Genomic DNA, 15,019 nt, shown 5'->3' with positions numbered 1-15,019 from the left:
TTTGTCTTTTGTTTCTCCATTACACACCTCATAAGGAGAGAAATCACTTATTTTTAATATATTCAGATGTATTCACAACCATGATACAAATACCTCTACAAAAGTGACATCAGTCAGGGAGAGAGATGGAGAATTAAATATAAAATTTATTAGGCAAAATGTACAACAGCTGCATAAGCTATTTTACAGCTCAAATATAGAGACTTTATTTTACTTCCACTCTTTGAGAGTGGAATATAATATTCAACTTAATTTTAAATTCTGTAATGAACTGTGAAAACATTCATAAAAAACACAATGGCTCACATTTGTTACACTTTTCAAAGCAGGAAAGCCAATCTGAAATCAGGTATAAAATAGTTACAGGTTGGTTATTTGTTCTGCTGAAAATAAGTTTTTTAGAGTGCGTTTAAAACATCTGAATTTCTTAGCTAAAGTTCCTTGTTTTGATGTCGCTCCTCACTGCTTGGCCTCTTAAAGAGCATCATTCACCTCAACACGTCATCCAAGCCAGAGCACTGTTATCATCAAGTGATGGGATCAAAGTGAACATGCTTGGTCCTGACAGTGTACTGACAATCAAAATTGTTCTTTCTTGTGTATCACAGAAAATCTCACACCTGTAAGTCTGTGTCCAATGAAGGTCTGCCTCCTTGCTGCATCTGCACTGATTTACATCTCCTGCCAACAAGCCAGATGTGTAACAAGATGAATTAAAGTGCATCCAAATAAAGTCATTACAAACTTTAAAATATTCAGCTACTGCCCTTTCAATCCCATTCAGATCTCTGGAAAAATAAAAAGGTGTTTGATTTCTCTTAGATCGCTAGAGAAAATCTATTACATCCAATTTTAGAAATAGAAGATCAATAAATAATGACTTATTGACCATGTTCAGCACCTTCAACAGCTCCAACATTTTCATATTGTCAAGTTGTTTTGTTCTTCATATGCTTTTAGGAATGGTCGTATAATGGTGCTTGCTAAGGTCATATTTGGCCTGTTTGTAGTATCTTAGTACTGTGGGGTCGAGGTATAACTTCACCTAAGAACAACTGTAACAAAACAAACGAGTGACTTCGTAGCAGCTTTCCTGCTTCGAAACATTAGTTGAGTAAATGTGGCCTAAGGAGACGCGAGACAAATGCCAGGATGGATTTGAAGAGTGGGATGACTTTATCAGTATGCACCTCGCAGCCCGCTGCTCCGTGAGCCTCCGCCCCCTCCTGAGTTACCATAGTAACCACCGCCGCCACGACCTGAAAGGAGTTTAAACAGGATGACACTTGAATTAATACAACTACAATATAAAAGAATAAAATAAAATGGTGATAAAATTTTTAAAATCGCCTAAATGAAAATTGTTGATGAAAACTCACTCATTTCAGCTGCTCCACTGGCTGTTGAGTTGAGAAACAGCTCAATATAGCGATGCTCTGTGGAGAACAACATCAATTCATCACTCACCTATTCAAGGTTTAAATCCACCTGGTTACTTTCCCAACTAGTTGAACTATCATCTGCAATATCGCAAATACTGTCATGAAAAATACTTGCACACCTGTATATATCTGATTGTTTTTACCATCATTGTGCTTATTTAATGCTCTTTTGATTCCAACATTAAAACCTGCCCGACTCTGAGTCGGCCAACTAAAATCCTGGCAGTTTATCTACTGAGCTTGAAAATCTGTGCTACTGTTCTGCTTCTGTAGATACAACTGATCCACTACTTTGCTTTTAATCAACAAGTAGTTTTGTGTATTGTTGCATAAAGTGCTTTCCCAAGGACCAACAGCAGGACACACAAGCTGAAGAGGAAAAAGAGGACATACGCATGTGGTTCTTGTCTTTGGACATGGCTGCCACAGCGTCTTCGTGGGAGCGAAACTCCACATCTGCCTCTCCAGTTGACTTGCCGTTAGGAGCCACATCAATGTGGACCCTCAGTGGATTTAAAGGAGAGAAGAACTGCATGAAGGGAAAAAAAAGACATATACACACACAGATATATATACACATGAATAGGCAGGCAGACAGTCTTAGTGAGGTCTTAATGGGCTTCTTGACTAACAGCATTATACAGTATGAATACAACATAAACAGAAACAGGGTTCCCCAAGTTAAATTTCTGAGTTTCTAAGTCATTTTTCAGCAGTATACAACAATAATTCCTGATAATATAATTAATGAAATGAATGCATCCTGGATCCTAATAAGTGCCAAAGAAGTGATGGATGGCTTGAACAATTAAAATGATTAATTCTTTTCAGTTACATTTTTGCTAAAATCACCATTATGAGACTGAGCTTCCTAGGTGCAGTAGCCAACAGCAGTAACTGTTTGCTGCAAATGGTCTGATGGTGTTGACAGAAACTCAGCCTCCGGCACAATCCACTGTTGCTACAATCCTAAATTTCATTTATATTTAAAATAATAAAGGTAACTGGTCTCAGTGTATGTTCTTAGCATTACCTTGGCAATGTCTCCCTCTGTGGCACGGAAAGGTAGACCCCTCATATGGACAAAATGGCCGCTGTGAAAGCCTGAGCCACTGTCACTTTGACCACCATAGCCATGGCCTCCCATCCCTGAGATAAACCACACACAAACAAACCCACAGATTACCAATACCACCTTTACTGATGTAGAAGAGAGAAGTAATCTGATACATATCAACCTTTATTTGTCTTATTGATACTGAAATCTTTGAATCTTTGGGAATGACGAGTGAAGATGGTCAGAATCCACTGCTTAGTTAAAGATTTGCACCAAAGTCATGTCAATTTCATTTCAAAGTGAAAACATGAAAAATTAAAAATGATGAGAATGTACATTTTTGGAAAACATTTTAGCCTCTCAGCAGGGGTGCGAAACTGTATTTATGAACTGAGGCTTTCAAACACCATTTCATTACATCTAAATGCCAGACTCTAGGGGAAATAGAATTTGGACTTCACCTCTTCCTCCCCTTTCTCCTCTCACTCGCTCGTCAAACATGCCGTTGCCAAAACAGTAATTGTTGAAACCATTGTAGCTGTCAAAGCCACCGTAACCTGGACACAGACACAAAGACAGAACAACAAAGGAAAACTCAAACTGTCATTTCACACAAACAAAAAAACAGTAAAACTTCTGCAGGCTCAAAAGAACTTAATTTGGGCAGGTGAACCCATTAGTCAACCCCTCCACCATCAAAGTGAATATTCAAGTGGCACTATGATGTCTGTTTATACTTATCATTGTAAGTTATTGATTATACTGCTTTATAGATAAATACTATAATTAAGAATTGAACTCTAAATGGTTTTCCACTGCTACAAAAAAATAACCATAATGAAACTGACCGAAGAAAATAGGAATTTAAGGTAGGCTTGTTTATTTACTTAACCGACAAAATCAAAAAATATAAATATAAAATAAAATATGTGGCTAAGGGACCAGTCAATTGTCAGCATTCTTTGAAAATACTCAAAACTGGCATTGTTCTTGTTTGAATCTCATTTTGGGATGGTTGTGTTTCCTGCAGTTTGTTTATTTCACATGACTTGATGTGATGTGTTTAACAGCACCAGTGAAACCAAAAACAGAACATGGGCTGAAGTTAATAAAAATTGTTTTATATTGCCTTCTACAGCATCACATGTTCTGCCAGTTTAAGCACTGGCAGGATATTACTGTACGCACGAAAACAAAAAGCTGCTTACCTCCTCCATAACCTCCTCCACTCCTCATGGTGTCCATCAGAGTCCCACCACGGCCAGGCCCGGGGCCAAAAAACCCTCCCCGTGGGCCCCCCATCATGGGTCTATCGTAAGGCCCTGGTCTCTGGCCTCCCATTCCCCGCCGGGGCAGCTCATAGTAGGCTCTGATCTCATTACGACTGCTCTTAAAAATCTCTATATACCTGCAATATAAGAGGCCAATTGGGTGTAGGGGGCAGAGGAGAGGGTTACGGTGTAGAAATGGCTTAGCTCAGGTTACATACAGAGATATGAATTACAGAGAGAGAAGATAAACACACACAAATAAAACAAATATTCTAAATAGTGGTCTAAGTTGTTTTAACCTGGAGCTGAGTGAATGACTGAACAACCTCAACAAAATCTCATCATTAGCTGGGCTTAGGGCTGTAGTAGATTTCTATACCAACCTCACCTCTTGTTACTTACAGTTATAGAAATCCTTACAGGGCTTTTACCTGTTGTATTGATAATTTTAATGATTTAGCACAGCAGAAATAAGTCTGATGCATCAATGGTGGAAGCTGCCTTGTCTTTCCTCTGCTATACTTCTATGCTTAATCCCATCTTCACAGTAAATTATCTATATGGTACATGTATGAAAGGATATAAAGGAAGTGCCAATAAAATGATGATGTTGCGCTAACACAGGTAAATAGAACTCCCATGTCATGAATGACCACCTATAAAACTGTCTATGGCATAAAATGTTCACACCACCTTTAATCTAAAGATTAGATACATGACGTTTCATCCCAATTGTCAACATGTCACCATAATTACAATACATAAACCCCTTAGAACCAGCCATTTAACCCATCCCATTAGCATTTTCATAAATATTACATGGCCCACCCAATTAATTTACAATTTTATCTTAACAATTATTCTAGCACACCAACCCATGCTTATCATTCAACTATAACAGACCCATCCCATTAATACCATAATTATACTAATAAGATTATACTAAAAAGACCACCCATTTAATACTAAATTAGAAGCCCAACCCAGTCCAGCCCGTCCCTTTCCCGTCTGTCCCACCTGTGCCCTATTCTTTCCTTGTGTTTCCCCAGAGCCTTTTCTGCTATCTCCTTTGAGGCAAACTGCACGAAGGCTTCCCCTGTGCTCCTCCCCTGGTAGTCCACTGGCAGAGTAATCCCATTTGGCACGATTCTCAACCCTTCAACCCAAGCACACATAAATACATAGGTCGGTAGGTAGACTGATATAGAAGGATTGAACAACACCCACTGCATCACTGGAGCTTTCAGGATTAATATACGTCATGATAGCGAATAAACAACAGCTGTTGTATTTCATAAGACTGCATTAGAAAGGGGCATCTCAGAGGACTGAATTTACACTTGTTAAGTGCCCAGCAAGGGAATAAAAGAAATACTGGCCTGGAGTCAGAGTATTATAATGGATGCAGAGGAGTTTTTTTTCTCTGTTACACTACTGAATTTAGATCAATGGCCAAATGATTGTTTAGTGTTGAGTGAGACACAATGTAATAATTATAATAATTCTTTGCTGTTAATAATCCTAGAAAGAGGCTGCCAATAAGTAGAATCACAGTACTGACCCCAGATCAGTGTCATAGGACTGTCTCCCTCAGCCAAACCAGCCCAGCCCGTTAAACCCTCTTTAGGAGGCATGATATCAAGGTCATATAGCACAAATATGCTAAATAACGTGTTAACACTATTGTGGTAAAAATCATACTAATGATTCACTACAAGGACAAATTAGTCAACACAGTATTACTATACTACAAAAACAAACATACATTAGGCCTTTGGGCCATGACACAAAGACACTTGTATGCAGATGCGTCGGCCTGCCTACCTTTGGGACAGATGTTTGCAAATAAGGTACATTAGATTTACAAGTACCAATTTATAATGAGAGAAATCAATAAGGTGAAAACATTATGTGTGTGAAGATAATGCGTTGGCAAAACTGTCTATCTATAACACTAAATGTTGCTGTATATGGATGTTGTAGCGTGGCTGTGTGAGGCTGATCCACTGTGCAGCAAAGCACCGTTCAAAGTGCAGTTGGCACTACTTTGGATTTTTCAAGATACAATCAGTCACATTTCCTGATCTTATGTCAGTGCTGAAGAAAGGACTTGTAAATGTAAAGTTGATTGATCATGTTTAATTTTTCTACAAACATAACCTTGCTATTAGAATAATAATAGGCTATTATAAATCCATTTGCTTGTATTTCAAGTTGCAGCTAACTGTTGATCTTAAGGGCCTGTGAAGCCTATGGTTAGGTAATAGAGGGCCATATATAAATATTGACAAGTGACTGAGTATTAGTTTTGTCTCAGGTTTTGTCTTTTACTACAAATTAAGAGGTTCTTTTGCATATTTGCTAGTTGTAGTTTTGTCAGCACCTTACACTGTGGTGTAAAAAAACTACAACTCTTGTTAAACAGTGTGTAAAAACTATCCCTCAGATCAACATGAATGGTGTAATATCAGTACAATTCAATAGAGTAATTAAAAGTGTTCATGTACCTGAGAAGAATTGAACAATTTCCTCCTTGCTGCAGCCGAAGGGTAGGCCTCTAAGTCTCAGCATGCAGCCACTGCAGCTGTCATAGTCAGCAGGACCGCTACGTTTCAGCACCCAGTCCATTTCACTACGGTTTGACTTGAACACTGATTCAGACACACAAACAGATGAACATAGAATAACAAACATGTCATATATTGTCTAAAAGGACAAAGAAACATATATCTGTAAATGGAAATCAGTACGGGAAAGCCATGACACAAACCTTTATATGCATTTAAAATACAAGGACAATAATGGTAAACTGATAAGATGTTAGCAACTGAGTAATATGCAGTAATGTCACAAGATGCAGCAAATATTCAAAGAGAAAATCCACACAATTAGAAAAACATTCACTGGACCATCAGTCTGTTATGCCAGTTTATGCTGCTTACCCTCTATGTATCGGTGTCCCATGTATTTACGGTCCTTGGCAAGGGCATTCTTGAAATCCTCGGCTGTTTTCAGCTCAATAAATGCCTCTCCACTCGGTCGACCTTCTTTTGAGTAGGTGAAACACACTCCGTTTACTTTCCCAACGATATCACAGTCTGTAAATAATTAAGATTGTTTGAGATTTCTTTAAAGGATGCCTATTCAGAAAGGAGAAATCACATTGAAGGCTATAACTGGATCCTATCTAATTTGAACTGTTTGGAGCTCCCGAAAATAATATCCAACGGTATATTTGCTGATTCACTGGAGATCCTGACAGCACTTTATTGGCTGGAGTCATGTGAAAACTGAAACATTAAGATGAAGTTACAGCTCAGGAAAGGTGGAGAAACACTGACCGTTTCTGTGCATAACGACAACACGTTATAGGAGGGAAATACGTCTTTTGAAATTTGTCACAAATCAAATGGCAATCAGACCAGATAGATTCCACTTATACTTGTGCAACCAATACGAGTTTTGAGGCAGGTTTCTACTGCATATCTAAGCAGCACTGCATTGCAACTGAGCCCTGACATGATAAAAATCCCACTGATTTGAATGTCAAAATACTGTTTGACTTGCAGAGTTAATAAAAAATAATTCAGGTGAAACTGTGAAGCTTTGTGTTTGCAGGTACTCTAAACACAATGCAAATATGAAGAAAGTTTTTTGTCACCTTTATGTTCACTTGCATAAAAACTATTATATCCACTAAAATGGATCAAAAACCTTGACACAGTGTTATAATGAGCGAAAAAGTTTATCATTAAAGATGAAGTTTCACAGTCTTACATTTGCCTAAAAAATATGTCTGCTTTTTCTCACCAGAGAAGAAACTGGCCACCTCCTCCTGAGTGCAGGACCAGGGTAGTCCTCTGATCCGAACCACGTAACCCTCTTCATTCAAAGACATTCTCACTGCAACGGAGAGCAGAACACAGCAGCAAGACATTAAATTACTGTGTCTATTGTACTTTTACCTACAGCATTGCCATCATCAAATAACGATATGCTTCCAAAATCCCCTGACCTTCGAGCTCTGGCCACTGTCTAGAGTCCAGGTCTAAAATAAGAACGAAGCAATTCTGGGCATTGATGTGCTTTTATTAACTATCATTAAGTAACTTACTGCTCGTCTCATTTGTCTGTCTGCCATTTCTACTTGGCTTATGGGTGCAATCACTCTTAATTACGATAGATATAATTTACATCGTGTTACTTCTGTTTGTACAGTTATTATAAAGAGAGCATTCAAGTGTGAAACGTGCATATTGTTCACAAATATCCTCTGTGTAATAACACAAAGCACATCATCATCATTTTGCAAGAAGCTTTTATTAGTTATAAACAATTGCCAGGGACAACAGCACTGTACTCAGAATTAAGAGTAACAGTCTGGAATAGGAGAAAAGGAAATATCTCCTAATTTAGTACTATAATGCAAGTTACTGCAGCTGTGACAGCAGTTAAATAAGCTAACTTAACGTTTGTTACTTCCTCCTTTCAACTAATCCACGAAGTGTTAGTAAATCCAAAGGGTTTCAACCTCAACTCACGAACACCTTTCAAACATATCCTTAGTGGACATTATCTATTCTTAAGTAAAGTTGCTTCTTTGAAGTTCGCCATTGGACAGTATCTGTCAGCCTGGATACATGGTAAGCTAATGATGCTAACGTTTCTCTATCAGTCTGGCGAGCTAACGTTAGCTTGGTATCATTAGCCGTTAGCAGCTAAGGCTAACGGTAGGACACAGACAGCGGTCAAACGTACGAGACAAACTAGTAAACTCCGTAACGGACGTATGATGTTACTGAGTATCGAAATGTAACTCCAAACCGAAATATGTCACATGTCAGTGAAAAACGTCTGAAAACGGTGAAATGATCTCACAGTCGCCTCTTATCCCCGGACTCCTGCTCCTGTCCCGAGCTCCCGAGTCTCAGGTGACAACTGCAGACAGAGCGCTCAGGTATGCTATCGCGAGACTTGGATATGTAGGCGACAACGTTGATAAAGTTTGTCACAGATAATAAAAATTATTAATTATTATTTAGTTGTATTATTATTATTATTATTATTATTATTGTTGTTGTTGTTGTTGTTATAGCTACTTACCTGTGAAATACTGTCACATAGTGCAACAAGTAAAAGCACAAAAGTATTACCATCAAAATATAAGTAAAGCACCAAAAGTATTAATTTTGCAAACTGGCCCATTTCCGAATAAGCATATTATTTGGGTTATTATAATTTGCATTAATGTGTACATCGCTTTAATGTTGCAGGTGGTGAAGATGGGGCTAATTTGAAGGACATGACACTGCTGGATAGCTTGTAAAGTTCAATAAAGATCAATTAAGTCTTATCAAAATATAGTTTATGAAACTGTAAACTGTATCAAATTGTAAATCATGTAAATGTAGTGGAGTAAAAAGTATTGAATTTGCTTCTGAAATATAGTAGAGTAGAATTAAAAAGTAGCGTAATGGAACTACTAAACTACAAGTACCTCAAAACTGTACTCAAGTAAGTGCTTCGTGTGTTTACATTGCCGGACAGACTTTTTTTCCTGAGCAAATAATGAAATGTATTCATTCTAATCATGAACCAGTAAATTAATTTAATGATCACGTCTGGATACATTGCATTCAGGCAGAACACTTTGAATGCCGCACAATGTGTAGTAACGCACTGTGAATACACAATATAAGACCAAAAACATGCTGGTCATTTTTTTATGATCATCTACAATCATAAATCAGACATCGAGTATGGAAATTGTAGGAGAAAAAAATGTATCCCTCTTAGTCATGCATAGGGTATATATGACAAGAAAAACTACTGGCTATAAAAGAAAATGTAGATTTGACACTCATCCAAAGCAATGCACTTTGAACTAGGCTATACATTTAATTTATCAGCTATTTATATATGAAGGCGCAAATCTTATTCTGTAAGCCAGTGCTCCAGATATAACAATAAACACTCCTTGAGCGTCTGACACGACACACATGGAGAACAGGTTTAAAATCTGGCAACCCTGACAGCGAGGGGAGACTGCTGAAACCAAGCAGACGGGGTCGAAAGTCCAACGGCAGCAGTGCAGGCCTACATTGTCAAACCCCGCCGTGCTCACTGCCTCGCTGGACACACTTGTCAGTATTAAGTCATTTTCTCTTTCATCCTCAGCACGATGGAGATTCCAGTATTTACGCTGGATGCCTTCACTAATCTACCATTCAAAGGAAACCCCGCAGCAATATGTCCACTCATGCATGTGAGTAAGATCAGTTAGGTTAATGTACCGCATGTCATTGTACACTCGTCTGCTGCACTAGGGCTTGAAAAAAATGCACTAAAAAAAGATATCAAGACACTTCAACTTGCTGCCTCTGGAATGTATCCTTTGGTTGTTTGGTCAAATACCTGGGTTGTTCCTTGAAACATTTGTTGATTGTGCATTGTCAGTCAGCAAAGTTGAAGCTGTTCATGTGTAACATGATTACACAATTTGTTGAAAAATAGGCACAGTCTAAAGAGCCTGACATACTTTCTACCTATCTATCTATAGCTACTGTATGCATGGACGTCAGAGCACAATGATTATTAGTAACAACAAAATATTTATATTTCTGTTATTTATGTTTCTAACAGGAGCTGAGTGATGATTTGTATCAGAAGATAGCAGTGGAGATGAACCTATCAGAAACTGCTTTCATCACCAGGATCAACCCCTCTGATGATTTCACTACAGGTCAGATAATGTTTCACTACAATTAACCCCAATGTTGTTACTATTCATTTATGACCCATGTCTTGTTATTGAGCCTGTTTGAATGGGGAATATTCAAGCAACTCAGTGGAGCCAACTATTATTATTTTTTGCTTGGTGATGGCATTAGTATAAAAATTGTATAAAATATGCTAAATGGGCACAACTGCAACTTTACATACTGTGCATCTGTGAGCACGGTACATAAAACACAGCAGACTCGGGAACAAAATGCAACAGTTTTACCTTCAGAGGAAAGCCCAGGTTATATCTGCAAGTCTGGACAACCCTCATTTAACATTTATGTCTCGCTACAGCATCAGTTTATAAAATCCAGGCACACTAATGAAAGACAAACAGTTTTAATTATTAAATTAATACCAATCTTTAGCAGCAATTTTAATAAAGTCATAATATGCATGTAAATGATTGTATGTGATTGTAGGGATAAAAGGACACAGCTGTGAGCCTGTGTGCTGTTTACTAAGGTCTTTGTGTGTGCGCAAACTAAAAAAAACACCTGCCCTCAGCAGTCTGACACGTAACAATGTTAAACATACAGTTAAGACCTGTGTTGTAGGGAATGGGAAAAACAAGGCTGTCAATTAGCTGGATCAGCTGCACAGAGAGGAATGTCCTCTCCATTTACATGATTTAGTTGCAGCCAAGCAGTTAATCATTGTACAGATAAATGCAACATCTATACGTTTTAGATTCACATGAGAAATGTTGGATATGCACATCTCCCTTTTCAGGGCGAGGCTTTGCTAAATTTAAAGCAAACCATTTTTTGAAACAATTTTTGATAATTGTGATTATGAATGCTAGGGCTCTTTTGACAGTTACATGTAAAGTAGACTAACATATTAAAGTCCTGTGTGATATAGCACCCATCTGAAAATGTGATGCGATCAACAGGATCAAGGTTTCGCCTCCGATGGTTTACACCAACCACTGAAGTGAATCTGTGTGGTCATGCTACTCTGGCCTCTGCAGCAGTGCTGTTCCAGCATAAGAGTAAGATTCAAAACAAACACACACAGACATGAAAATCAAGGCTTATATCAGTCAGGTCATGAAGTCATGCCGTTGAAGGTACCAACACTAATTTACCTGGCAGCCTTTTGAAGTTATCCTGTTATTGTAAAGCTCTTCCATGTAAAACATAATGTAGAGTAATACACTAAAGTACAAAGAATTTTAAGCCGAGACACTCGGGTTAGTCAGTTACACATAAATACTTAAGTAAACTTAGTTCATCAGCTAGACTGTGAGTATAATATTATACATTATGTTATATATGTTACATCTGTTAGAGAATGTGAATCCTGTACTGGTGTTTGAGACCAAGAGTGGAGATCTGGCTGTTACCAAGCAGGGGGACAGTTACGTCATGGACTTTCCTCTCAACCCACCCACCCAGGAGGTACAGTATTTGGTCAGATAAACACATCAGGACAATGTCGCAGGACAAGGCCCTCTTAGCCGACATCTACAATCGACATCAACACCATGCAACTGCGAGAAATAAAACTATATACCGGGGCCTTAAATTCACTTAACTGAAGAAAAAGCAGTTAAAACACACACAGTCCCTTATTTCCTTTTCACAGTCAGTACTATTCATTCTTCAATGCCCATAGCACTACCATGTAATTCAGCATCACTATTAAGAAAACAAGTTGTGTGATACCCAGAAACTCTGCGACCATCTTTCAATAGTATAACACACAGCTGCAGATGGATTAGCAGAGCTCCTATTTCAACAGACCATGAAATCTTTAACACCTTTTTTCCCCCCAGGATCCCAATGAGTTCAGAGACATCATCAAGGTCAGTAAGACAGACACCGACACCTCCACCTCATTCACTCACACACACCTCCTCTGTGAGCGAATGTTTTACAGCACTGACTCCTGCTTTACTGTCCACATGAGCCCATCAGTTTCAACAGTTTGCATCAGTGTGATCTCACTGTAGTGTTTTTGTGAGTGTATGCGTGTGTTTCACTGCGTCTCTGCCTCTGCATGTGTAATACAGGCGGCAGTTGGAAACCACCCAGTTCAGGATGTTCACCTGAGCTCCAACACTAAGAAACTGATGGTTCGACTGGCTGACAGCTGTGACAGGTTATAAGCAAAACATACATGCACATGCGCACACACAGAAAACTGATTGTACTAGCTCGCTGACGCAATTAAATGATGAGTCAAGACTAAGAGCAGTTGAACATGGATCAAAGACACATTCCTGGTGAATTCCTCTATTCAGTGATCAGCTCTTTGCCAAACATTTACTCATCAATACCCTTCAATTATATTCCTGCGTCTCTTATTGGCCCTTCAGCTGCTCCACAGTAGCAGAGGGACAAAGTGTCCAGCTGGAAAGCAGGTTACTCTTTCACCTGCCCAAAAACCTACCCAAAGCCAGCCAGAAATCCAGACCACTAACCTTCCACACACACCACACACCTCTCTGTCTGGAGGTCATGCGCAGTTTCCTAGATCCCTCAATGTGCTGCATTGTGTGTTGTCTACAGGTCAGTGCTAACCAGTCTGAAAGTTGACCCTGTCTCTCTTCAGAGCAGTGAGAGGAGTGGAAGAGTCAAAGGGCTGATCCTCACCATGAAAGGTAAAAAAATAGATCCTTTAGCAAGACCAGGTGGATGTTATTGGACAGCTTTATGTCTTGTTGGGCTAGACCACAAACAATAATTTCAATGTGTGCCTGCTAATAGGGTCTCCAGACTGCCAGCCGGGATACGACTTCTACTCCAGATACTTTGCTCCATGGAATGGTATCCCAGAGGATCCTGTCACTGGTGAGTGACAACTGGTCCTGGTACTACTGGTACTACTGGTCCTGGTACTACTGGTACTACTACTACTACCACCACCCAATGCCTGCACATCTACTCACACACAGGCTTCATTTGGATGTAGGATGGATTTTGTTTCTTAAAAAATATGCATCTGAGAAACATACACATTTACATCAGATCAACAGCTCCAAAAACATCTGTAGGCACGACTGTATCAGATGTCCAGCAGTTTACCACTTCACTTGTTTTTACAGTTGTTAAATGTTCCGTGCGGGTCTGTAAATTTTGTTTATCAGTTTCTGGTCTTCTGCACTTTCTGTCGTTGCAGGGTCGGCCCACACCGTTCTAGGTAGCTACTGGTCTAAGAAACTAGGAAAGAAGAAAATGCTGGGTAATTAATCTAGTTCACATTATAATTTGTTCAGCAACAATTTGACTTAGAAGCAAAGTCTTTTAACAACCATTTACTTGATGACAGTTGTTGTTTCCCACTATAATAAATCGTCCATTACTACTGAACTGAACCATATTGACACTGAGATTATCCATCTTGTCTGTCTGTCTGTCTGTGTGTGTGTGTGTGTATGTGTGTGTGTGTGTGTGTGTAGCTTACCAGTGCTCCAGTCGAGGCGGGGAGCTGGAACTGGAAGTGAGAGACGATGGAAGAATCAACATAACTGGACAAACCGTCACTGTACTGCAGGGAACAATCACACTGTAGTTACAGACACATGCAAGCAGAGGGTTTGAGATACCAAGACAGTCAACATGCACCTGTCCAGAGAAGCAGACGAATGCTTTGTACCATTTAATAAAAATGAGATGAATTTAAATAAAAAAAACAAAATAGACAAGTGCAGACCGCTCAATCTAAATATCAGAACATCACTTAGCTAACCAACAAAAGAACGTCGCACATTTTGTTAGAATTTGTATTATTATTTATTCACATAACACAACAACAAAAATTACAATATAAATAAAAAAAAACAAATGCAACAACAAAACATGTAAATTCAGAGGTTGTGTTGGAGGTAAATCGGATCAGTGGTAGAATCACAGTTAGCCTGTTGTTCGGTACGTTATCTGTAACGCTCTGCTCACATTAAGGAGGCAAAAAAAAAAAAGTATCACTGCTTAAATCATCACAGTTCATTAGTATTATATTTCAAACAAAACCTCCTAGAGTTTTACCTGTTATGGTACCATGTATTATCCTCAGTCTCTGTATAAGCTTACAAGTTCTGCCTTGCACAAAGGAATGGAGACAAATGACTTAAATGCTTTAGTTGTTGCTGTTACTGATAATACAATGCTATAAAGTTAATTTTTAAAAAGAGAATTAAATTATTTATCAACTAATTTGTGGTTTCCAGGTCTTTGAATAAGATACAATGAGCTACAACTAGACATATTATAACGAAGTTCAAGTATGTATGATGTCCTGCGATCTAAACAAGAAGTCACGCACTGCACTGCAGCTGTCACCTCATCCTTTACACAACAGCTACTTGAGTTTTAAGCTGCAGAACTATGTTTGTGTTGTGATATTGTGATTTAAGACTGCATGTAATTATAATGTTGTGATGTAACTAAACTTTTTAGTCTGAGGTTTGTCATTCCTTAAGACTGCAATTCAGTTGACTGACAGAGCTTATCTGACTGTTA

The 15,019-nt window shown here is 38.7% G+C and overlaps 2 protein-coding genes across 3 annotated transcripts; one reads left to right on the top strand and one right to left on the bottom strand.

Annotated features, from left to right (window-relative positions):
* Window positions 1–128: 128 nt before the first annotated feature.
* On the bottom strand, window positions 129–8,721 carry hnrnph3 (heterogeneous nuclear ribonucleoprotein H3 (2H9)). The gene is made up of 11 exons (XM_056383754.1): window positions 8,649–8,721; window positions 7,581–7,673; window positions 6,713–6,868; window positions 6,278–6,421; window positions 4,788–4,926; window positions 3,708–3,907; window positions 2,961–3,056; window positions 2,476–2,591; window positions 1,836–1,971; window positions 1,380–1,436; window positions 129–1,259 (listed from the first exon to the last, which is right to left on the bottom strand). Exons 2-11 carry the CDS (start codon window positions 7,666–7,668, stop codon window positions 1,180–1,182), a joined length of 1,212 nt encoding a protein of 403 aa, XP_056239729.1. The 5' UTR covers window positions 7,669–7,673; window positions 8,649–8,721; the 3' UTR covers window positions 129–1,179.
* On the top strand, window positions 7,751–14,961 carry LOC130174133 (phenazine biosynthesis-like domain-containing protein 1). 2 transcript variants are annotated; one of them, XM_056383773.1, is made up of 11 exons: window positions 7,751–8,413; window positions 9,948–10,035; window positions 10,413–10,512; window positions 11,449–11,547; window positions 11,847–11,956; window positions 12,334–12,363; window positions 12,571–12,659; window positions 13,070–13,161; window positions 13,268–13,351; window positions 13,680–13,742; window positions 13,960–14,961. In XM_056383773.1, exons 2-11 carry the CDS (start codon window positions 9,952–9,954, stop codon window positions 14,070–14,072), a joined length of 864 nt encoding a protein of 287 aa, XP_056239748.1. In that variant the 5' UTR covers window positions 7,751–8,413; window positions 9,948–9,951; the 3' UTR covers window positions 14,073–14,961. The 2 variants fall into 2 exon arrangements, with proteins under 2 accessions (XP_056239748.1, XP_056239741.1); XM_056383766.1 differs by lacking the exon at window positions 7,751–8,413 and adding an exon at window positions 8,688–8,727.
* Window positions 14,962–15,019: the final 58 nt, after the last annotated feature.

Source organism: Seriola aureovittata, chromosome 1 (assembly GCF_021018895.1).
Source record: "Seriola aureovittata isolate HTS-2021-v1 ecotype China chromosome 1, ASM2101889v1, whole genome shotgun sequence".
Lineage (NCBI taxonomy): Eukaryota > Metazoa > Chordata > Actinopteri > Carangiformes > Carangidae > Seriola > Seriola aureovittata.
This window is presented reverse-complemented; position numbering and strand designations above follow the sequence as displayed.